Source organism: Odocoileus virginianus, chromosome 11 (assembly GCF_023699985.2).
Source record: "Odocoileus virginianus isolate 20LAN1187 ecotype Illinois chromosome 11, Ovbor_1.2, whole genome shotgun sequence".
Classification (NCBI taxonomy): domain Eukaryota; kingdom Metazoa; phylum Chordata; class Mammalia; order Artiodactyla; family Cervidae; genus Odocoileus; species Odocoileus virginianus.
In genome coordinates this window covers 49,602,089-49,627,763 of record NC_069684.1, presented here as the reverse complement: position 1 = coordinate 49,627,763, position 25,675 = coordinate 49,602,089, and the positions used below count along the sequence as shown (strand labels likewise).

The 25,675-nt window shown below is 38.1% G+C and overlaps 1 protein-coding gene across 1 annotated transcript in view; it reads right to left on the bottom strand.

The window, feature by feature from the left end:
• Window positions 1-3,822: 3,822 nt before the first annotated feature.
• The window catches only part of ACBD3 (acyl-CoA binding domain containing 3), a 38,140-nt gene continuing 16,287 nt past the window's right edge, over window positions 3,823-25,675 (bottom strand). Inside the window, exons 2-8 of the mRNA XM_020915207.2 lie at window positions 25,360-25,501; window positions 24,500-24,640; window positions 20,572-20,730; window positions 18,689-18,863; window positions 14,097-14,283; window positions 11,708-11,992; window positions 3,823-8,013 (exon numbers count right to left, since the gene is read on the bottom strand). Of these exons, the coding sequence (XP_020770866.2) occupies window positions 7,802-8,013; window positions 11,708-11,992; window positions 14,097-14,283; window positions 18,689-18,863; window positions 20,572-20,730; window positions 24,500-24,640; window positions 25,360-25,501 (1,301 nt within the window). The 3' untranslated portion in view covers window positions 3,823-7,801. The remainder of the gene's footprint in view (window positions 8,014-11,707; window positions 11,993-14,096; window positions 14,284-18,688; window positions 18,864-20,571; window positions 20,731-24,499; window positions 24,641-25,359; window positions 25,502-25,675) is intronic.

Here is a 25,675-nt window from a genome sequence, read left to right as displayed (position 1 = left end):
CTTTGTGAAAGACACAAAGCATCACGTGTTGTATGATTTCTTATATATGAAATATCTACCAGGCAAATCCATAGAGACCGAATGGATTAGTGGTTGTCAAGCCAAGGGACGGAAGGAGCAGAAAATGGGCTCATTAACAGCTCTGGGTGTTCTTCTGGGCAGATGAAAAAATTTTAGAGGCACTGGTTGCACACTGTGAACATCACTGAATCACACACTTTAAAATGATTAAATGTCACTGAATTGTATACTTAAAAATGACTAACTGTATATGATCTTCATCTAATAAAAAGAAAAAATGCATTGGTCTATCCAATGACATATATATTTATAAAAAAAGAGTAAAGCTATTATGTATTTTTGTTGTTGTTGATAACCAGTGCTTTTTTTCCCCATTTATTTTTATTAGTTGGAGGCTAATTACAATATTGTAGCAGTTTTTGTCATACATTGAAATGAATTAGCCATGGATTTACATGTATTCCCCATCCCACCTCCCTCTCCACCCAATCCCTCTGGGTCTTCCCAGTGCACCAGGTCCGAGCACTTGTCTCATGCATCCAGCCTGGGCTGGTGATCTGTTTCACCCTAGATAATATACGTTTCGATGCTGTTCTCTTGAAACATCCCACCCTCGCCTTCTCCCACAGAGTCCAAAAGTCTGTTCTATACATCTGTGTCTCTTCTTCTGTTTTGCATATAGGGTTATCATTACCATCTTTCTAAAGTCCATATATATGTGTTAGTATACTGTAATGGTCTTTATCTTTCTGGCTTACTTCACTCTGTATAATGGGCTCCAGTTTCATCCATCTCATTAGAACTGATTCAAATGAATTCTTTTTAATGGCTGAGTAATATTCCATGGTGTATATGTACCACAGCTTCCTTATCCATTAGTCTGCTGATGGACATCTAGGTTGCTTCCATGTCCTGGCTATTATAAACAGTGCTGCGATGAACACTGGGGTGCACGTGTCTCTTTCAGATCTGGTTTCCTTGGTGTGCATGCCCAGAAGTGGGATTGCTGGGTCATATGGCAGTTCTATTTCCAGTTTTTTAATTACATTTTAAAACAGCATTCTGAGCTCTGCCTATGGCTCAGTGGAGACTGAGAACCGTGAAGCAGCCAGGCTATTATGTATTGATAGAAGATTACGCAAGTAAATTTTTAAGTTGAAAAAGCTGTCAAGTATATATAGTAGGGAAGAATTTATAAATATGTACTTATTTACTTGGTTTTACATAACACAAATGAAACCTGTAATACTGCTTGCCTTCAGAGAGGAAGGTGAGTGGCTGGGGACAGGGCAGAAGCTTTTTTTTATATAAGCTTGTACCTATATACTGTTGTACTTTTTGTATTTTGAACCATGTAAATGCATTAATATTCAAAAAATTAAGAGAAAAAATAAAGTTAACATGGAAAAGCAAAGTACAAAGCTAATCAAAACAATTTTGAAAATTAATGGGAGATGGGACCTTCACTCTTGTAGATATTTAGACTTGTATAAGAGTAGACCAAAAAACAAAGAGTAGAGAAAAGTCCCCAAACAGACAAATACACTCACAGTATGAATACATACATATGCTTTCTGTCTCTAAATCAGACTGACATAAACAAATAAATATAAAAATACACACAGGGTAACTAGTCTATGAATGGTAGTGGAAAAATCTTAGTTATCCCTATAGAAAAATAAATGAGTAACTCCTACCTCACACCAAACATAAATTTCATGTACACTTGAGACACAAAACACATTTTAAAGAGAATCTTTATATCCTCTGGGCTGAGGAAAACTTCTTAAAGTGGATATGGAAAACACAGACCAAGAAAGTTTAATAAATTTAAAGTAAAAATTTCTAAATAGTAAAAGACATTATAGAGTAAAAAGACAATCTGAGGTCTGGCATCAGTTATTTGGATGCAAATGACCAAAAATAAACGGTAGGATCCAGAATATTTAAAGTACTCTTACAAATAAAGACACAAGATAAAGGATATAAATATGCACTTCATAAATGGCCAGTAACATAAAGAGATGCTTATCCTCACTGGTTATTAAGGACATGCAGTTACACCACACAAAAGGTTTTAGTTTTACCTCCATCCAATTGGTAAAATATCAAAATCTGACAACTGTCACTAAAGATGTGGAACAAAGGCACCTTTATATATTGCTTTCGGGAATTTAAATCGACACAATAATTTGAAGACAATTTCGTATCATCTAGAATAGTTGCAAATCCATGCAGCCTATGACTTAATTCTATTTCTTGATATATACACAGAAACTTGTTGCATATGAGTATAAACAGACACATAAAAGAATATTTATAATAGTGGAAACCCGAGAACAATCCTAAATATCCAATAGCAGAAGAATGACTCCGTGGTGTTATATAGTATCCACATGATGAATTACTCTCAGCATAGAGCTATATGAAGCTAATCACTAAAAAAAAAAATGCAGATCAGAAAAAACAAACTATCAAATGATATCATTTTATATAAAATCAAAAGCATTCTGCAAAAGCACACTATTTTGGCAACCAAACTTTTCTGGGAACACACAATTATTATAAAAGTCATATGGAATGCTAAACACCAAAATTAGAATAATGATTATGTCTGGGAGCAAGAAAGAGGAACAGTAATCAGGGAAGGTACACAGAGCTCAACTCTCTCATTCACGTTTTATTACTTTGGCACGATCTGAAGGAAATAAGGTAAAAGGGCACATGTGACCAAAAGGGATTGTGTTCTATACTTAATGTACACTAGAACTGTATCATAGCTGAAAATGAGAAAAAAAGATCAGAAGGAAAATTCCCAAATGATAACTATTATTTCCTAGTTGTAGGTTTATAGTTTTACTCTTTTACCCTATGCATACTGTCTAAATCTTCTACAATAAATGGGTATGGCTTTTATAATGGAAAAAAAAAATCAATGAAAGCTATATACTTTAAAACTCACCTGATAAACTCAAGTCTGCTAACTGTCCACTAGAATCCATTTCCTTTTCCTAATAGCCACAGACAAGAGTGCCCAGCAAGAGACACTGCAGCTAGAGGAGGCCATGTAACTAAGTACTTGCTAATGGAAAATGAACCATGAAATAAGGGTTTTCCTCTTCAAATTAGGCATGAGCCCCACCCTCCTCTCCTGGTTGAATCAGGAATGTGATCCCTGCAGCCTGAGTCAACCACACACACAGAAAGGAGACCACTGCTCAGGACAATAGGGCAGTAACACTGTAACATCTGGGGCTCTGGGAATGTTGGAGCCCACCTGCCCTGCAACATTCGCCGCCTCTGGCCTGTTTGAGACAGCAAACTATCTTACTTGAACTACTTGATTTTTGAGCCTCTGTTGTCCCAGATTAGCCAATATTCTAATTAATAATGGCAGGAAAGACGACTTAAAGGTTGTACCTTCCATTTCTTCTCTTGAAGTTACCATTTAAGAACAAAGAACTGTCTTAAAGGCCATCCAAAACCTACATTAACAAATCAGTGGCTGAATCTCTATCAATTAATCTAGAAATTAATGAAGTATTCCAATGTAAATCCCCAATAAGATTTTTCATGAAATACAACCACCTAAAGATTAAATTCATATGGAAGAAAGGTACAAAAATAGCCAAGAAAAGTATCAAAAGAACAGAGGAGATTTACCATGTATCAAAATGTATTTCAAAACTATAATAAAGTGTAGTATTAGCACACAAATGGCCAAATAGATAAATGGAACAGAATTGAGAAACAAACTCATATATATATGGAAATAAGCAAAACATAAAGGAAAAAACTCAATAAAACTGACAACATAGTTTATAACATCTACAATCAAACAGACACACACACAAAAAAACACCATCAACAAAATTAACAAACCAGCAATAAACTGAGAGAAAACACTTAGATATAATGTATGATCAGTATATAAACTGTATTTTTAAATACTAATAAATCAATATAAAATTACCCAGCTGAAAATGGGTAAAGGACATAAACAGGCAATTTATAGAAGAAGAAATACATATAAGCAATAAAAACAGATGCTTAATCTTACTAGTTAACTGGGAAATACACAAAATTTCATTTTCCCTACATCAGATTAACCAAAATTAAGTCTGATAAAAGAGAAAAAAGCAGTATTCTCATACATTACCACCCATAGTGTATTAGAGGGGAAAGTAGTCAGCCACTTGGAAGCACCATTGGTAGGGCCTATTAAAATTAAAAATGCACAGAATTTACCCAGCAATTCCACCACTTGGTATCTACTCTTGAAAGATTCATGCACATTTACAGGGACATATAAAAGAGTGTTCACTGGAACTAATAAAAATTAGGAGTAACTGAAAAATGTTCACTAACAAAAAACGGCCAGAGTCATCCCATTGCACACACAGCAGGTTGAAAGAACACAGGAGACCCATACTAACCAATAGGAAACATTCTCCAAACACAACCTGAAAAAATAAGCAGCAAAGTGTAGACCTTTTGGAAACATGTTTACATTTCTGTATTTTGCCATGCTCCCCCTTCAAAAAAGTCATGATATTGGTCATATTAATGATCTTAGAAAAGGGTAAAAATTGTTATAATTGTACAGATATGCCATAAAGGTTTAAAAAAAAAAATCAGCAACTGTAACCAAATTTGTACTTGCTCTTTTTAGAAACAGACTTTCAAGTCACCAGTTCACTGCAGGACTGAACTGAGACACCACACACAAGCTTTCATCACAGGTGAGTAACTGCTCAATTTACACTTTACCTATGTTTGGACTGCCTGAGTCCAAATGCCAAAGTCAGTTCTGGAAATGTCATCCACTTAGTTTTCTGGTATAAAATTAAGTACCCTAATCAATTCGCATCTTACAAGTGGCATGTCAACTAATAAAAATAGAGTCAGTGCTTCCATCTTCAATTATAAAACAAATCAGTTAACATAATAAGCATCTGAAAAATGTAATATACTCAAAGGTGTTGAAGGGACAATAATCAACTTGGTCTTAAAAAACTTTCAGTAAGGAAGCTGAAGAACCCTAGGCAAATGTATGGAGACCGAAGTCCAATATTGATTCACAGACGTTTTTAGGGTCAAGGCTCCATAGCATGGTTTCCAAGATGTGCTCACGTATCAACAACTCTAACTGTTCCATGATGATCTGCCTTCATGGTAGCAACAAACCACACAGGGGGAAAAAAATAGGTAGTAACCTCACTGAGCCTCTCCGAATTTCCAAAGGGGAAAAAAAAATTAATGTCCAAGTCTCCTGACATTTCAGTTGGGTCATTTTAAGAACAGTTTGTGGCATTTCACATCACACTGACTGTGGCAAGCCTCACACTGCTGCAAGGAATATGCTATACCAACAGTTTGATAGGGGAAATATAGTAAGTAATTTCAAATAAAAGTCAATTGTCTTCCCTTCCATCAAGAAATCTGGGGATTCCCTAGTGGCTCAGATGGTGAAGATTCCGCAGGCAGGTGCAGGAGACCTGGGTTCGATCTCCGGGATGGGATGCAACCTGTTCCAGTATTCTTGCCTGGAGAAAACCATGGACAGAGAAGCCTCATGGGTTACAGTCCACGGAGTCACAAAGAGTCGGACATGATTGAGCAAATGACACTTTCACAAGCTACAGGACACTTTCAAAAAAAAAAATAAAGTCTGAAAAACTGTTAACCTATTCTAACAAACTAGGGTAAACCACAGCAGAAACAAAATAATCAGCCAACAATAGTTTGATATTGTTTAGCTTTTTAAAACAGATCATTTAAAACATTTCTTCTCCTCCTACCCAAATGATGAAATACAGAACTAATGCTTCAGAGAATAACTATATTAATGAAACATCAACAAGTTACAGATAAACATTTTAATTGATTAAATATATTATTTTCAAGATCTTTTGGAAATCGCACTTTTAATATTCTATTCGACAGCCAAAGGCAATAAAAAAAGTTTAAAACCAAAAATGTTCTGACATGAACATGTGACAGGAATTGCTGCTATGTGAAGTAACATACACTGCTCCCAGGAACAATATTTTTAGAGAATAATTCATCTTAACATGTGCAAGGACAAATCTGTAATCAAAGGCTGGAAGAAATATATATTAGTGCCTGCTTTTTAAAAGTTTATTTTACATTTTAAATACAGTATTTTCTCATTTAAAAAAAAAAAATGCCAGGAGGTACCTAACCCCATGGTTTCTATACCATATACATGAGAGCTGATGGACAATGTGACAAAGCTTCTGGGTGTAACAGAATGAACACCTATAAACTGGGACTACTGAATCGAAATTAAAAAACACAAATTAAGCACTGCTTAGGAGAAAATAATCCAGTTTCCAAATAATCAAAAGAGAACAGAGTTAGCTATGTACAAAACCAGGTATTAAAAAACAGAAAAAAATGCAGCACACAAAAAAAACAAACAGCCCCTTATGTAGTGAACTGTATACACTGCAGCTAATCAATGGAAACCCTCCTACAAGAAGTGATTTATGATCAAAAATTTTAAAAATCTAAGTATTTCAGTAAGAACATATAATAACAACATTATGTGTATATTGCCATCTTTATAATTTTCTATCTATACCACCCTTCTGAAAACAAGAATCTCTACACTAGTCAATCACTTACACAAATTTGAGGCAACTAATCCATATTTGATTCCAGTAAGGAAAACAAAGATGTACCTCCTTCCATCAATGAAGACATAATACAGATTAAAGCTATAAAAAAATTTAAGCATGGCCATGTGCATTTCCAATTCTTTCTATTAAGTAATTCCCAACTGGGATCATGTAGGATATGTGCCTAAGTAGTATCAAATCAAAAGAAAATGGACTATCTCTGGCAGTGATTTCCATATTAGTGCAATGTTATTCACCATACACTGAATTATATTTAAATGACCTTATATATTTTAATTCAGTAGGTGTCAATTTGTTTACAAAATCCCTAACTATATGCTTGTGTAGAAAACAGTTTCAATTTGAGATGCTCTATAAAGCCAAATCAAGACAAAAATGAATTACTTTTTTTGCTTTGCTACTGGTAGTATAAATACCAGATGAGGAGAAAAGGGCCAAGGGTTTGTGGAGGCTTGCTAAGATGGATGTTTTCAGTGTTCTATGTGTCTTGATATTTCAATTATCAATTAGATTTGAACATTCTATATTAAGATTATTCAGAAAATAATTATCTGTAACATAGCTCTTAACTAGACAGCCGTACCCAAAGCAAAACAATCTGGGTCATTCAGAACAAGATCAAATTGAGGCAATTTCTTTTCTATTATATCTGTGACATCCTAAGTTTAAAAAATGGTGACCTTCGATGAAAGTGAGGTGTCCTCATGTAGACTATTACAGGACTTCAAATCAGAGGGCACTGTAGCTATGGGTGCTCAGAAAACACAGAGCAGGCAGCAACGGACTAGCCATCAGCCAGGTGGGGTCAATGTTGAGCTGCTTTATTTTGGAGACTTTAAAAGATTTAACACGGAGCTCGTGTGACATCAGCATCCACTCGTGACACTGCTGGTCAGCACTGAAGGGCTGGATGAGTCTGAGGAGTCCCTTTCACCCCAAAGTACTAATGCTCAAAAGAGTTTCAAGGAAATCCTGATTCCCAGCAAGAGTCACAAACCATCAGACCAAAATCAACAGGGTAAACACTGACTGCAATGCTCCACAAAAGTCAAAAGAAATTTTCAAATTAAATGCCATCTTCCGCTCAACCCTAGACTCCAGACTCTGTAACATCTTTATCTAGTATAATAGACTCTGTAGTAGACTGATTTTGACCTCCACAAAGAGTAGGAGTTGTCAAACTTGAGGAGGTAGACTCCTCTCCCTGGATATTGGTGGCTGCCGGCATACACCTCCTCGTGACAGTCCCGCCGGTACACAGGCACAATCTCATCCAGCAGGGGCTTGTTGGCATTCTTTTTTGCTTTCTCTTCAGAACTGATGTTCTCTGTGGAGAAAACAGAGACACATCAGAGTGGAGAGATTCAGGAAAACCACACGTCTGCCTCAGGCATTTTAAACTCCATCCTTTGAGAAACTGCTCATTAGGAATTCTCTCAATCCACTCTGCAACTTATATGCATGTGAATGTGTACTGATTCCTTCTTACATCTGAGCAGCTGCTACGTACCAAGCACAGCACTCTCTGGGCCCTGGGAGCCCAGTGGCAAGCATCTGGTGGCGGCAGCAGTCAGCAACCTTTCTCCCTCTGTACATGAGCCACTGTTCCTCCCCCACCGTGCCCCTTCCACATCCACTCAGTTCCTAATTCCTCCCAACAGGCAGGATATCACTCATCTGAGTAAGACCGCGGAAAATGCTGCTGTGACCCTCTTCCTCCCAACAATATGGAAGTCCTCTCTTGTTTTAGGAATGGGGAGAAGGGAGCTTATGAGGACTATTACTTTCTATTGATCTAAAATACAGAGAGTAAAATGAGAGACACAGAAAAGAGGTAGACATTCAGAGACACTCTGAAAATTCAATCACTTTCACCTGGCCTGTGTAACCTAGGGATGATCCCAGTGGCAAAACATAGGCTTTGATTCTAGGTTTGCCCCAGGTTAATAGTTTTTTGAACTGTAATGATATGAGGTTAGAAAAAGAATACCTGTAGAAACCTGTAGGAATGAGAACTTACGAACCAGCTGAAAAGTCTTAGTTTAACACAGTAATATCAACAGCCTCAAGGAAAACTGCTATTGTTTAGTCTCTTTGAGACCCCGGACTGCAGCCTGCCACGCTCCTCTGTCCATGGGATTTCCCAGGCAGGAATACTGGAGTGGGCTGCCATTTTCTCCTCCAGGGGATCTTCCTGATCCGGGGTGAACCTGCATCTCCTGCACTGACAGGCAGATTTGATACTACTGAGCCATCAGGGAAGCCCCTCAAGGAAAACAGATCAAGGGAATATTCAGCATAGATGTTAAAAGACTTTCAGGTTTGCAACATGGCAGAATGACTTATAGGCACGAGTCAATTATGTGATGACTGTCAACGGCCACTATTAGGAATTTAAACCAGGAAGGTCTAAGAAACTCTCAGTTGAGCGGAGTTAAGGAGACTTGTTACTACAATGTGGCACCCTGGATGGGATCCTGGAACATTCAGAAAAACTAACAAAATCTTAAGAAATATGGACTTTAGTTAATAATATATCAATACTGGTTGATTAGCTAAGATGAATATACCGTGGGACAAGGTAAGATGTTAACAATAGGGGAAAACTGGGTTTCAGAACTCTTTGTACTATCTTTGTAATACTTCTGTAAATCTAAAGCTATTCTAAAATAGAAAGTTTATTCAACAACAGTAGATGACAAACAGGCCCAAACCAGATTTGTTTTATCATAGCAATACTACTTAAAATTAAATGTCCTTCATTTGCAAATGAGAGATACAAGTCATTCTAAGTATACATTATTGCCCATAAGGAAATCCATGAAATAGATTATTGGGCCCATTAATTCAAGATCCAAATTTTGCTCAAAAATCTACAAAATTAAAGGTTATTAGGAGAGATGAAAGATGCATCTTTCTTCAACCTAAGCAAAGACTTGGGACCTAGAAACAATCGAGTGGAGAATTACAGCAGAAGGATGGATTACCATCGTGTTTTCCTCAGAGAAAACAAACTCCTCCGTCTTTCAAGACCTAATGAAGAAAAACTAAAACAATAAACAAAAAAACTGGACTTTGCTTCCATCTTAAACCAAGCTAAAAGGACCCCACATAAAATAAAATACACAATGTGGACAAGACCTGGTGGCACAGTAGCCTCCATAAGGAGACACATGGCAAATAAAACCATTTGAGTTAATCTTCACTGTTGTTACTTTTTTTTTTTTGGGGGGGGGGGGGTGGCTATGCCATGTGGCTTGTGGGATTCTCAGTTCCCTGACCAGGGACTGAACCTGGGCCATGGTAGTGAAGCCCAGAATCCTAACCACTAGGCCACCGAGGAACTCCCCTCACCACTGTTATATCATGAGTGCAGAGGCTTCAATGGGTCAGTTTAGTTGCAAATTATGTTACAGGTAATCATGACAGGTAACGCCATTTTCCAGGTGAGGCTATCATACATTAGTGCAAAGATCAAAGATGTCCAGCTTCTCACCTCGAGTGAGGCACTGAACCCTAGCCATTTTGATCAGTGTTCTTCCCAACAGCAATAACACAATGATAATCAGCTGAGGGCTCAGACTACGAGGTATCCTGCTTTAAAAGCTCTCAAGCTTACAAACCAGGAGAAATAGATTACTTCAACCCACTTAATAGAGAATTCTATTATTCACAAAGCTCTTTAAAAGTACAGTAATTAAAAAAAAAAGTACAGTAATTGCAAATACTAAAAACTTCCCTTCCCAAACACGTGCAAATCACCTGGTTGTAATGAGTCCCTGTGTGCATCAGAAAGACTAGTAAAGGGCTTAGTTCCTGTCCTGATGCTGCTGAGGGGCACGTGAGACAGCAGAAGTGGCACCTGCCCTGCAAACTCAGGCCTTAAAGTTTTTTTTTCCTCCTTACTCTGACCTTTTTTTTTGTCTGGTTCAGTCAGCAGTATTTATGTGCAATGCTTTCTCATGCTGGTGGAACTCAGAATAAAGACTGCTGAGAACAAAATGCTAAAAGCGAAAGCAGCTCCTAAATGACACTGGCCTGTGTGTGTGCTGCCATACACGACCTGGAGGGGCCCAGAGTATCTTGGTGATATAACTGAAGCACCGAGATTCAGCTTGTCTATCAAAAGCGGACTGAACTTTTAGCCTCCCTCCACGTACCTTCAACAACTACCTCTTTAAACTTATCCCCGCGTAGTCTCTGTGGTTACCTACACTCTTCAATACGCAGTTCACTTATAAGTCACCTGAAAGGTTAGTTATGGTCAAGAATTGAAGGTGCTGTCCCATTCTCCCAGTCAGGGCACTCCTTCCATATTACTTCCAATCAAGTCAACAAATATTTAAGTGCTTATTAGGTGGATACAAAAGCCCTGTGTTCTAACTTTTCTGGATAATGACAAAATTAAGACGACTATCTTCTCAATCAGTAAGCAATACATTTTACAACCTACTTCCCAGACCAAGATAGTTCTGTGGGGTTTTTTGCCTACACAAGACATGTGGGATCTTAGTTCCCAACCAAGTATTCAACCTGTGCCCCTTGCCTTGGAAGCTTGGATCACCAGGGAAGTCCCAACATCAAGATAGCTGAAACTGTCACTGGAAACATTTGATTTTGTCTAGTTAGAGAAAATACATCTTAGAATAACAACCTAAAAAGCTGATATAAGAAATATAAATTCCAGAGCTGGTATAATTTCTTGCTTGCTCTTTTATAATTTTTCAAAATGACCTTGCACATTTGGCTTTTCAACACACAAGGCTGAAAAGTGTAATAGCATTCAGAAAGCAGTAAAATAAACTGTCAAACAGACTTCCCTGGCATTAATAAAAATTCAGGCCCCACTCACTCAGGAGGCTAGCTTCTCTCACAATTTTCTCAGCCTGAGGTCCCACCACTGAAACGTTTGATCCCTGTCCAGGAAGTTAATCAGGGAGCATGAGGTTGGCTGACATCAGAACTGCTACCATTTCTGCCAACGCACAACCCAGCTACTGAATATGGACCAATGGCTCTACCTTCCTCCTCCTCGTCGTCATCGCTGGACTCACTGACATGCACGCTGACAGCAGTGTTTGGAGAGTCTGTCCATTCAAAATATACCCCAAACCCAATGTCATAATTGTCTGTCGCAAATTCCCAAAAGAGATATGACCCTTCTTCATGGGTGGGTACTCGAACAGTGACCACTTCTCCTCGGCCCACTGTAATCACGGAATCCGCATCCTGCCGGATCTTCTCTTTAAAGTCTTTGATCTGGGGTCGTGTCCACATGGATGGAGCTGCGATTACTGGAAGAGATTCTAAAGGCAACAGGAATTACAAAGGATAAAGAGGATGAGCCTTCACCTGTAGGCAGCAATACCTGCATAGGACCACCTGCCCAGCCACGTGCAGGCACCAAGTGCAGGCACCAAGTGCCATCTGGTCTACCTTAGACTGAGGACTTTAAAAGCCTCCCCATGGAAGTCTCCCCCCAAACTCCTATACTTAATACCACCACAGGTATTCAGAGGTCAACATTCCATTTTAAGTAACAAATGCAAACCATATTCTTAAGAAGGATTTTTTCCCAGTACTCTAACTGCCTATGGGCATGGAACAATGACCTTGGAAACTTCCTAGCTGGAAACAGGAAAACAGTCAAAGAGAGATGTGAACCTGAAATAAATTCATTTTTGGATGTGAACAAAGAAGGCTGGGCTTTGACTTCAGACTCTCTGTCAGAAAAAAGTCTTGACCTTGGAGTAAACCAAAGCTCTAAGGGAGGGGTTACTCTAAGGAAACTCAGAGAAAAACTTGGACAGGAATGGAATTGCTAGCAACTGAAGAAAAATGGGTAATGTCTTGTTACTGAAAAATATCTATGTGCACTCAATAGGTTTTCCAGAATCATTCAGAGCCTTTGACAAAAGATTTATTTGAAAATACTGGCAAACTTGTAATAGGAAAAAAAGGGGAAGAGAGGAATGCATCAAGGTATTTCAATGTCTTTTCTGAACCTATTTATTACTTGTTTTAAAAAGACAAGGAAACCAACTTTCGTATGAACCACGCTACCATCATCTCTGATCAGTCACTTAAATGGTCTCTTATTCCTTCTTACTTGGGAACTGGTACTCTTGATTCAGACCGCTCAGCTTAAGTGTCCCTTCCCCAGGAAAACCTCTGGTGACCTAACTAGCTCATATCTCCATATTATGTGCTTTCACACTGTAATGGACCTTTCTCTCCATAAAGTACTTACCACGGCCACAATTTACATTATATGTGTGTTATTTTGCTTCACCTCTGTAGCCCAACACCCAGAGAATCTTGAATGAATTGTTGAATGAATGAATGAATAAATGAGCTGCCCGTGAAAAGGTAAGTAGACCTTTGAAAATCTAAATTATCTTACTGGTAACATGGTACTTCTCTCAAAAAATATATTGTGAATATATGGTAAAGAGCCTACAAGTTGGCCCCCAGTGATCTTCACCTTGGGTATTCATGTACTTGTAAAGTCACCACTCAAAATTCACCAGGACCAACACAATATGGCAGAAGTGCTGACGTATTACTTCCAAAGCTAGGGCATAAAGAACACTGCCACTTTTGCCTTGGTTTCCTTTGCATCATGTTCTCTGGAGAAGCCAGCCACTGTGTTGAGAATACTCAAGCAGCCCTTTAGAAAGGCTCCATGGAGCAAGGAATTGAGGTCCTCCTGCAAATGGCCAGCATGAACTCGGCAGTCATGTGAGGGAACCATCTTGGAAGCAGTCTCTAGTCCCAGTCAAGCCTTCACATGACTGCAGTCCTAGACGACGTCCTGACTCCAGCCTCATGAGAGACCAGAACCACCACCAGTTAGTGTGTGTGTTAGTCTCTCAGTGGTGTCTGACTCTTTGCGACCCCACGGACTGCAGCCCACCAGGCTCCTCTAACCATGGGATTCTGCAGGCAAGAATACCACTGTGGGCTGCCATTTCCTTCTCCAGGGAATCTTCCTGACCCAGGAATCTAACCCAAGTCTCCTGCATCGTAGACAGATTCTTTACCATTTGAGCTACCAGGGAAGCCCACCACTCAGCTAAGCAGTTCTTCAATCCCTGACCCACAGAAACTGTGAGAGATACTAAATGTTTAATTATTATTTTAAGCTGCTAAATTTGGGAACAATGTGTTACACAGCAACAAATAACCAGTATATAAAATAAGACAACCCAAAGGACATCTGATTTGCCCTTCTAAACTATTCTAAGAGTCACCAGAAGCATCAGATTCAGACTAAAAAGAGTGAAAAAGCATTCAACTCTCACAAGTATGTAATTGCTCGCAAAGCTAATGAATCTGACTTCCTGACTTTTGCTTTTCATGAGTCTGAATTACAGTATCTGGATGGAAGTGCACATACAACAACCACACCTTTTGGTCCATTCTCCAGGGCTTCTTCGGCGGCTTCTGGTTCAATCTCTTTTTCAGTGTTGTCAGGGTGGGCTTTGGCCTGTCCGTTAACTGACATCATATCACTTGGCGTAGTTGCATTCACTTTTGAAGATGCAGGAGAGGAAGCCCCAGCTACTGCTACTTCCTGTTGTTTCTGTAATGCTGCCTGTAAGTCAAGAAAAAAGGAAGACACACTGACTAGGAAGGCTGAAAATGGGACATTTACCCTGAGATGCATTCTGAGCCCATCAGAATTTTTGCCTCATCAAGTAGCTCCAAGAAATTACTAATAACCTTTATCAGTTTTTATCCTACCTATAATGAATATTAGTATAATAATATTCTGAGGACCACCTTCTTGTGACCTGAGGATCACTAGAAAAACTAGGAAAAAATTAAAGTAGGTAGAAATAATCATCCCACATAAAATTAATATAAGTAAAAACTGAACACAGAAACATCTGTTCTTAAAACTGATAGAAAACAAACCTTAATAAAATTCATATACATAAAATTTTCATCAGAAAAATTAAACTTGGTAAATTTTAATTAATGGTAAATTAATTTAAATTTTAAATTAATGGTAACAGAAGAAAATTCACAAAGGCAGAAGTTGTAAATGGTGAAACCTGGTAATGGCCCCAAAAGTAACCAACAAATCAGATATGGACAAAAATAATTAATAAATCACATCTTTATACACAGAAAAATTATCACAAACTAAAAACTGCTAATCAAGTAAAAAAATATTGACCTAAAAATTAAATAGGTTTTTAAATGGAGTTTGAGGTCAAAATAATTTCTTTAAAAAAATGCATCACTTTACATAATCATAATTAAAGTATGTATTTTCATAAACATAAAATTTAAAAGTCCTCTGAAAAATGGAAAATAGAAACAGCTTAAATCCAAAGGACAACTACTTTAGGACATTCCTCTCATATTAAAATGAATAAATATTAGTATCAACACTATGAGAAATACCTAAGTATTACTTACATAACTTTTGGGGAAACTTTAAATAAAATTAATTATAACAAACATAGAAAAGTATACAAATCACAAATGTACAGCTTGACCAATTTTCATTAGACGAACACACACATAAAACCAACACCCAAATCAAGACATTATCTGCATCCCAGAACCCTTCCTGGTGCCCCTTGCCAGAAAGTCCTTCAAGGGTAATGACGAATCTAACCTGTAAAATTACAGGTTTGGCTCTGCCTGTCTTTGAACTTTAATATACATGAAATTGTATATTATATTGTTCTTTTTTCTGTCTAGCTTCTTTTACTCAACATTTGTTTGAGAGGTTTATCTATAAAGTCATAAGTATACAACTGTATTTTGTTTGTTTGCATCACAATAGAATATATTATTGTGAAAATAGGAAATTTACCCAATCTACTGTTATGCATTAGGGCATTTAAGTAACTTTAAACTAAAACATTAAGTTATAATAAGTGAGCCTATACTTACAACAGTTTAAAGAAAATAGGGGAAAAAAGCCTGTATAATTTCATGGGTTAGGGATAATGATACATTTTGGCCTACCTGAAACAGAGTTCATTTAATGAAATCATTACATCACTGATCATTTACAAATCAGTTACTTAAACAGCAACACCTCTCTCTGCTGCTAGTGCTGGTTACCGAAACACTGAACATTTTGAAATACCTTCTTCCCAAGCCTAGATTCTCAGTAATTTCCACATCAGTTTTCTAAGAGTACCAGTTTCCAGAAAAAAGTACAACCAAAACAAGTCAGCACACTCAGAACATTTCACTGTATGACAGGAAAGCAAAACAAAAGAGGAATTTCTGTTGATCAATTGGTCAGCTCAAATGGTCCCTCTTCACTTTAGGCTTTTGTTGAAACTCTCTAGCAGAATGAACAACTCCCTACCCTATGATCCCACTGAATATGAGCATACTTCTATTATACAAAATAGATTACCATTATTTATTTACATAATCTCTCTTCTATACTCCAGGAAGTTTTTAAAAGCACAGAAAGGCACAGGGACAATAAAAACACTTGTGTAACCACACCCCAAACTAACAAGTGTTCCCATTTTTTGTCATTTTGCTCAAATATAAAAATAAATACTTTATGGGGCTGGGGTTCTCTTCATTCCTCCCCCAGTTCCTCTTATTCTCTCTTATCAGAGACAACCAATCAATCTGATAAACTGAGTCTGATCACTGCACTCTAAACTATGGCCTTCCAATTCTATTTCAAAGATTTTTGGTTTTACCCTATTTGACTGACTTTGTTCTCACTACGTGATAGCAACCTGTAAGGAGGACAGAGTGTATGAGCTAGCCTATTAGACAACTCTCTCAATACCCATCAAAGCAGCAGGAAAAGGAAGTGATATGCTGAAGTATAAACAGTCTCTGGAGGACAGAAATCCCTCAAAAATACCACTTATTATCCTGTAACTCTGGTTTGACATCCTTTTCCTCTTCTCATGAATTACACAAAATCTGCTGCGCCTCTTAACTGCTTCACTAATGCTAAAGACTCAGGGGAAAACATTTTAGGTAAGGATATGCATTTTCAAGAAGTTTTAAAGAGCATGGCAAAATAACAAAGATTACTTCACCTAACGAAATGTGGGGCAGCTAAAACACAACACTTTTCCTTTTTTAAATTTTAAGACATTTTATTAAATTTATAGAGAAACACAATTTGCGTTTTGGTTTTTACTTTGGCCTTGCTGCCAAGGCAGGGGATTTGCAGGAATCTTTGTTCCTTGACTAGAGATGGAACCCAGGCCACTGTCAGTGAAAGCACCAAGTTTTAACCACTGGATTACCAAGGAATTTCCTCACAACACTTTTCTTCACTCAGATATTTTAACAAGTCATACCTGTTTTGTAACTGAAAATTAAATAAGAAAACTTACCTTAAAGTAAAACTTAAAGTTAAAGGCTAACTTTAAGGAGGCATTTTATGCCTCTGCAAGATGTAAAAAAATTAATGTAAAATCAGCTATCTTTCCTCTGTATCAAATACTTTCACAGAGTAACTATATTTTCATTTCATTCCTCTGATAGTCCTGTGAAGTTAACAAGACTGTGTAACAGGATTTCATATCCCATTCTTACTGGTTGGGTGAAAAGGCAGAAATATCAGAGCAATAGGTAACTAGACTGAGATCAAACAAGATAACAGCAAAGCTAGGACAGAATCCAAGTGGCACGTGACCTCCAGTGCTGTGTCCTTCCCCTCAACCACCTACTCCTGTGTGGAAGCAAGACTGCGGGGGCAGGAAGCCAAGGAGGACCATCAATGTGCTGCAGATGGCAGCGTTGCTACTGCACCCAGCAAAAGGGGCAAGACAGACCCAACCAAGCTCCGCCTCAGGGACTGCGGGTCCTCCAATTAGAAGCTGTCCAGGACTATGATAGCAGTTGGCCTGAAGGCTGTCCTTGAACTAACACTAATCACCCAAGTCTCCATGGTTCTGGGACCACATTTAGAGCTATGTCAAACTCACTGGGATAACACTCAGTTCAGTTCAGTCGCTCAGTCGTGTCCAACTCTTTGCGACCCCATGAATCGCAGCACGCCAAGCCTCCCTGTCTATCACCAACTCCCGGAGTTTACCCAAACTCATGCCCATAGAGTCAGTGATGCCATCCAGCCATCTCATCCTCTGTCGCCCCCTTCTCTTCCTGCCCCCAATCCCTCCCAGCATCAGGGTCTTTTCCAATGAGTCAACTCTTCGCATGAGGTGACCAAAGTACTGGAGTTTCAGCTTCAGCATCAGTCCTTCCAATGAACACCCAGGACTGATCTCCTTTAGGATGGACTGGTTGGATCTCCTTACAGTCCAAGGGACTCTCAAGAGTCTTTGCCAACACCACAGTTCAAAAGCATCAATTTTTCGGTGCTCAGCTTTCTTCACAGTCCAACTCTCACATCCATACACGACCACTGGAAAAACCATAGCCTTGACCAGATGGACCTTTGTTGGCAAAGGAATATCTCTGCTTTTTAATATGCTATCTAGGTTGGTCATAACTTTCCTTCCAGGGAGTAAGCATCTTTTAATTTCATGGCTTCAATCACCATCTGCAGTGATTTTGGAGCCCCCCAAAATACAGTCTGACACGATTTCCACTGTCTCCCCATCTATTTCCCATGAGGTGATGGGACCAGATGCCATAATCTTAGTTTTCTGAATGCTGAGTTTTAAGCCAACTTTTTCACTCTCCTCTTTCACTTTCATCAAGAGGCTTTTTAGTTCCACTTCACTCTCTACATCAAATCCCTTATGACTATACAGTGGGATAACACTAGGTCCATACAAATTCCAAATACACTTATGACAATATAATAGAAGCCACATCATCTGTTGCTTTGATATTATATACTTTCTTTCATAACTGCCACTGCAATGTTAAAAATCTCTTTTAGTAAAGGTCACCTAAAAGTTACTTTATACCTGAGAGGCTAACTAATGCAAAAGTCATCAGCAACTGTTAAACAAAGAACTTTCATTCCAGTGAAACTAAAAACCCTTTCTAAGGCTGAATGTGGGTGTTAGCTATCGTACCTGTTGCTGTGCAAGCTGGACTTGATACAACTGCTGCATATACTGCTGATAGTGTTGCTCCTGCAACTGGCGGATGAGAATCTGCTGCTGCTCGTAGTTCCCTGGATACTGTTGGGCTGCGTACTGCTGGAACTGCACGGCAGTCTGGGAGTTTAAAGCTGCCATTATCTGCTGCCTAAAAACATCAAAAAATATACACTAGTCTGACTACAGGAGATTGACTGTTCATGACAAAATAAAATGTCTTTGTTATTTCGTTTTATAACGAATACCTCTTAAAAATGATTAAGGTAGTAATGTATACCAAGCAGCATGTGTCCAAGGTCCAGAGAAAGATTTAAGAAAATAAACTTGGCTTCTAATTTTTCACTTAGGTTTTTCAAGGCCAACTTGAGATGGAAAAGGAGAAAAATAAGCATATCATTGTCACTGCCATCATCGTCATCACCATTTATTGTGCCCTTACAATGTGCCATGCAGTTTTTTCAGGGTGCTTCAATGTGCTAACCCACCTAGTTCTCACAACCACCCTGTGAGGTAGGGTTTCACAAAGCATAAAATGGAGGATTTCAGTGACTTGCCCAAGATGACAGTAGACGCTAGAGCCAGGATTCAAGTCTAGGCAGTCTGGCTCCAGCCTATAGCTTTTGCTGTAAGAAAAATGGATTGTCATTTATTACAGAGATCAGATATTTAACTGCTGGCCATGGTTTTTCTACATAAATATATGTAAAGTAGTAAAAGGCTGAATAATAGCTAAAAGATGTTACAGGTGGCTCTGGTAAGTACAAATAAAGCCAGTAGAAATCTGAGTACCTTGGTATTTAACGAAAAGCCAGTCTTAAACAGGAACACTGAAGACAATATCTGGGTACAGTGGTCTAGAGATACTGATTTCTGTGAATTATTACTATTCCTTTTTTCCCACACAGAGGAACTGTGTGCTTAACTCAGTCACATGACCAACAGTAACGCCCTCTAAGCCATCTGTTAATAGGTAATAACAAAGCTAAATCTCACAAAGTCCCAAACAGAACATGACACTGGGTCCAACCAGGGCACCCCTCTCCCCCAAAACAGAGTAGTACTCATAGCCTCTCTCCGAGGTAGACACAGACCCTGAGTCAGTTTGAAGTTTTTCTGAGGAAGTACTCAGAAACAATGCGGAGAAAACAAAGGACTTGCATGCTGTCTGGTTGAATCTACATGTTACCCACCTCTAGAACCATAGGCCTTCTCTTTGTTTTATGGGCATTAATCCCTTCCTCCTATTTCCACAGCTCCCTCCTGAACCAATCCCTTCTGAGACACTGGCTCTCACAGCCCTCACTGAATAAGAAATGGCTTCAGCTCCCAGGTCCTGTTCTAGGGGACTAGGAACAGACATCTGACATAGGCTGAACCAAGCGATTCTCTGGCCTGGGAATTTTTAACTGGGTTTCTCGTACTCTAGCCAGTCTCTATCAGATGCATGAAAACAAAGACCACATAAATCCAGCCTGAGACAGCCTTGCACATGCCAAAGCATAGTGACAGTTTGCAGAAAAGAGGAAGAATGCATCAGAGACACAGCTGAGAGAAGCAAGGACAGGAGATCATTATGGACCCAGAGACAGAGAGCAAGCAAGCCACCTCAGCTCCCCTTCTAGCGTCTTGGGTTCTGGGAGCAAATCCCCCATCTTTCTTCTTTTTGCAACCAAACGATGCTTAAGATGAGGCCCTCACCTTTGTAACACATCATTGGTACAAATGGCAATAGCTAATGCTGAGCTACCTCCCAGGCGAACAAACAGAGAATTATTCCAAGGCACGAAAGGTAAACCGTCAAGCACAACAGTGTGGTGGTCCACTTCTCACTCTTAAACAATACATGACAAGCGTACTTCTGCTGCTCCAGCCGAAGTCTCTCTTCTTCTATCCTCCTCCTCTCCTCTTCCTCCCGTCTAAGCCTTTCTTCTTCTTCTCTCCTACGTTTCTCTTCCTCCTTTTGCAGACGCTCTCGTTCTTCCTCTTCACGCCGCCTTCGCTCCTCCTCCTCCTTCCTACGAGGTAACGGACAGACAGAATGAACCCTAAACAAAGAATCCTATATAAAAATAACTTAAGACTATTTCCCAGTGAAGACTGACCCAGGTTTCTTGGAGAAACATGTGATAATTTTATCACTGAAATGAACATTTCCAAGAGGAGAAATTTATCATATGGAATCAACCTCTAACTATACAGATCACGACAAGAACTATGACTGCTACACGGCAACAGAAAAAGGAGTCTATCAGTAAGGTACCACTTAAACCATTACAATACCTCGAAGGCTCCCATCTAAGATATGCTGACAGCATCACAAGCTTTTCCTTCATACTACCTGCTGTCATTGCAAATAAATTTATGTTGATAAATTTAGCAATATATCTGCCTTATTCATTGAAGGACATGTTACGTGAGGACAGAGACCGCCTGTCTCACACAACTGCAGTCTGAGGGTTTATATAATCATGTATAATTTCTGAAATTTAAAAAAAAATTAAAGCTTTAAATTAAAAAAAAGAAAAGAACAGTTGGACATCTGGGTGCAGCTAGATTTTTACCTAGCTCTCACCCACTCCTGCAACCCCTTTCTCAAGGGAGAAAAGATACACTAGGAATGAATGTCACACAGGTCAGAGTGAGGAGGATGACAGGGAGGATGAAGATATGAAGAAAGAGCAGACTTCCGAAGTTCTCAGAGAAGACACCATTTCATGGTCCTACCATGAGAAATGTCTAGATTACCCCACTTATCTCCCCAAACTCCTATAAGTGATTAACACACCTGAGTCACAACCAACCAAGACTCAAAATACAGCAGTAACACGACTGAGTTTCAATATGTGACAGTACACAGGGCAAGATGTTCCAAAAGCCAAAGCGTAAGCTTCAGGATAGAGGAAGTCTTATCCTAAATGCTTTAAAAGAATTCTATATGGACCTCATCTCATGACAGGAGTATATTTTTAAAAGGAAAAACACAGTTTTACATGTTCAATAGTAACTTAAATATTCAATTTATCATTATAAAATAATTTAAAAAGCAGCATATACTCCTTTCAAAGACACAACTCACTACACAATGGATTACAGCACATAGATCAAGTCTCCAGTAAAGGAATCTCCTTCCATTCTAATAAGAAAACTTTTTCTTTGGATAACAACTATATTCCTTTGGATAAATATTTTCTGGAAATATATTAGGATATGTTCTATTATTTAATTTTGGTTCTATCCTTTTAAAGACAGACAAACTATACCCAGTGCTCTGTCTATTAAAAACTCAGGAGTTATAACTCTAAACATAAATATAGTACATGTTATAAAACAGTGATAGTTTACTTTCACATTAAATGACCCATGGCTGCCATATTTTTATAATTCTTACAATTATTTTTTGTGGTTTCTGTCTTTTCCTTCACTGTCAGGCTGTTTCCCCTTCTAATATATTATTTCCAGGATAAGGTGGGAAATCAGGGAACCGACTGTTTCTAAAGCAAGAAAAACATAATTTGAGGGAAAATCAGCTTTATAGAATTTTTCTTTAAAGGTAACTTAGTTTATCTAACCATTCTGTCATTATAGATGCTGACTGCTAGCATTTTTTGTTTTTTTGCTGTTATCTATAGAATTATAATGAACATCCTCGAAAATGAAGTGAAACTGTTGTTGCTTAGTCGTGTCCGACTCTCTGCAACCCCATGGGCTGTAGTCTGCCAGGCTCCTCTGACCGTGGGGTTTTCCAGGCAGCCTACTGGAGGGGATTGCCATTTCCTTCTCCAGGGGAATCTTCCCAACCCAGGGACTGAATCCAAGTTTCCTGCACTGTAGGCAGAGTCTTCACCATCTGAGCCACTAGGCTCATATTCTGGTATTTCTGTAGAATGGGTTTAAGTGGGATTGCCAGGTAGCATTTGAACTTTTAATAAATTCTACAAAATTGTCCCCTAAAAAGTTTGTAATTATTTGCAATTGTTTGTAAATATTTACACTCACTACAAACATAGTATGTGAAAATGTTCATTTCAGGATGTTCTCACAGTGACCGCTATAAAATGGCACCTCATTTTTTCCTTTTAATCACGAACTTTTGGAACAACGTATTCACCATTTTATTCTATGACTTTCTGCCATTTTTCAGGCAACTTCATAATTTCACCTTTTCTTTTTTTTTTCTGGGAAAAGACTCATTTCTTTATTGGAACAGTGAGAAAATAAAGTCCATTAAACAAAAAATGAAGTGGAAGTGTACATAAGGCAGGAAAATTCATCTCTAAAAATAGAGGAAAAAAGAAAAATAACTATCCATCCTAAGATCATCTCTTTAGGAGCTTCCATTACTAGGAACTACCAATTCCATCAGTTTCTCATACCCCAGGATGTTGAATGTTATCTAGTATTTTGCAGCACTTGTAGAAAATAAATCATTTTTCTTCCTTCCTTTTTATGTTGATATATTGAGTTATAATCAATATTCTAAGTGCTAAATCAGTGCTGCAAAACTAGTTAGGAAGTGCTTGATATTTTCCTCAGTGTGGAAGATTTAAAGTAAAATTTGTGCTATTTCAATTTAAATGTTGGAAGAGTTTATCAGGAAAGATTAAGATATTTATGTCAAGTTAATATACTGACATAAACATGGTCATGGTATTTTTTTTATATTTACTTCTTAACATCTGTAGGATGTGTAGTGATGTTTCTTTTTTCATCTCTCAGAATTATATTTTATGTATTCTCTCTTCTTGATCATGTCTACCAGAGTTTAATCATTTATCAGTCTTTTAAAGCAGTCAACTTTGGACTTCATTGATTTCTCAATTCTACATTAAAATTTTTGCTTTCTTGTCCTATCTTCATTATTTCCTTAATTTCAAAAGCTTGATTTGCAGGGTATTCTCCCTTCTTGAGATGAATGAAGGGAACGTTTATTTTCATCCATTTTGTCTTCCAGTATATGATTTTTTTTTCATATTTTTATTTTTTTTCATTTATTTTTATTAGTTGGAGGCTAATTACTTCACAACATTGCAGTGGGTTTTGTCATACATTGACATGAATCAGCCATGGAGTTACATGTATTCCCCATCCCGATCCCCCCTCCCACCTCCCTTTCAAAACTTTTTCTTTTTGAGCAAAGAACTGTTTCAGATGCCTTTATAGCATTATTTTCATTACCTAGAAATTTCAGATTGTTCTTGAAAATATAACTGCTAGATAAAAAAAGTGTTAACTATAATTCTGCTGAATTCACAATCATGACAGAAAATCCCATAAGCATAAACAGTGCATTCAATAGCACCCCCTGCAATCTCTGGAAGTAATTAATGAGCTATCTGGAAGCCACAGCCAATATGTAATGCCTACCTAAGGCATTCCATGTAGCACAGCTGATAGCCATGATTTAGAATATGAATATTCTAGAAAAACAAGAGAGGCAGCAGCAAAGGGTGTGTGAAACCAGAGTGTAGGAGGAGGGGTGGCTGAGCTTACTGGGTTTGCTCAGAAATTTAGTGCAGTGACACAAAATGAATGCTGCCGTGATGAATGGGTGGTTCCTTTTAAAGGTATAGCCAGACGGAAGCAGTAAACCCTCTCCCTTCAAAACTCTTAATAAAAGCACCTGCTCACATCAGAAAGTTTTGAGCAACTGCCATAAGAAGTGGGGACCTGATGGAAAGTAAGACACCTGACTGAGAACACACACTCCATAAAGCAAAAGCATCAGGATACTACGCAGCGGACAGGCTGCCCAAGGATCAAGTATTCTGTGCTCTCAAACTTCACCTTTTTTTTTCTTGCTCTTCCTTCTCTATTTTGTGGGATGCAACGTATGTTGAAAAAAGATGGCAACACCTATTCAGGAGCTTGACGAACTCTACCATGGCATCTTCTTTAGACATGTTTCCCAGGGCTGCCCATTCTCTCCTGTAAAGAACAACAAGAAAGTTACTTGCTACTCTTAGAAGAGTACGAATTTGATTTCATTTAAACCTAAATATAAACAAGTCTCAATTATAACTAAAATGAAGAATGACTCGACTGTACAGATTCAAAACTTCAACATGTATGGACTGGTTTACTAAACTAGATAACCTACATACAAACCAAACCTATACCATAATTTAACTGCATTGCTGATAATTTCCATACCAGTAAAAGGGTATCAAAGTTCTACTTTTCTTATAGTTTAGCCTTAATTGAATAAAATGCTTAATGTATTCTTTTCTGTCACAACTCTGTACGTGTCCCAACAAGGGAATCAACTACCATACTGTAAATTGCTGTTGTAATATTATTTTGGAAGAATCAAATGACGCTGTCTTATGTTCATAATCAGCTGAGTAAACATCTTTCACAATATTTAGCCATAAACATCTCCAAACCAAAAACAGATAAACATCTGACGACTCCAGAAGCTGCAAGCAAAAATGTTTGCTTTGCTTTTATTCTAAAGCTAATGAGCCAGCTATTTACATCTGAACTAATTTACTCTGTACCATTCTCTCCACTCCAATATTCTTGCCTGGAGAATTCCATGGACAGAGGAGCCTGGAGGGCTATAAGATCATAAAGAGTCAGATACAACTGAAGCAACTTAGCATGCACTCACTCATTAAATTCATTACATAATAAAACACTGTTACCTCCTGTCATTTCCCAACACATCAAAGAATCCAACCTCAGGACAAGTGTCTGGATTATATGGGCCCATAAGAACCTGCTTATGCAGTGCCACAAGTTTCAGTTTTTCTTCATAAGTTGGATGAAATGCTTTCCCATCTTTTTCTATAACAAAAATAAACACAAAAACAATTAGCACTGGCAAAATACTACATTTTCAGCACTCTAGGTTGAAATTCTGGTATAAGGTATATCACAAATTGCCTGTGAAATTTATATTGCCTATAAAAACCACTGTAGGAAGATTTTTATTTCAAGTACTAAATTTTAATAATCAAA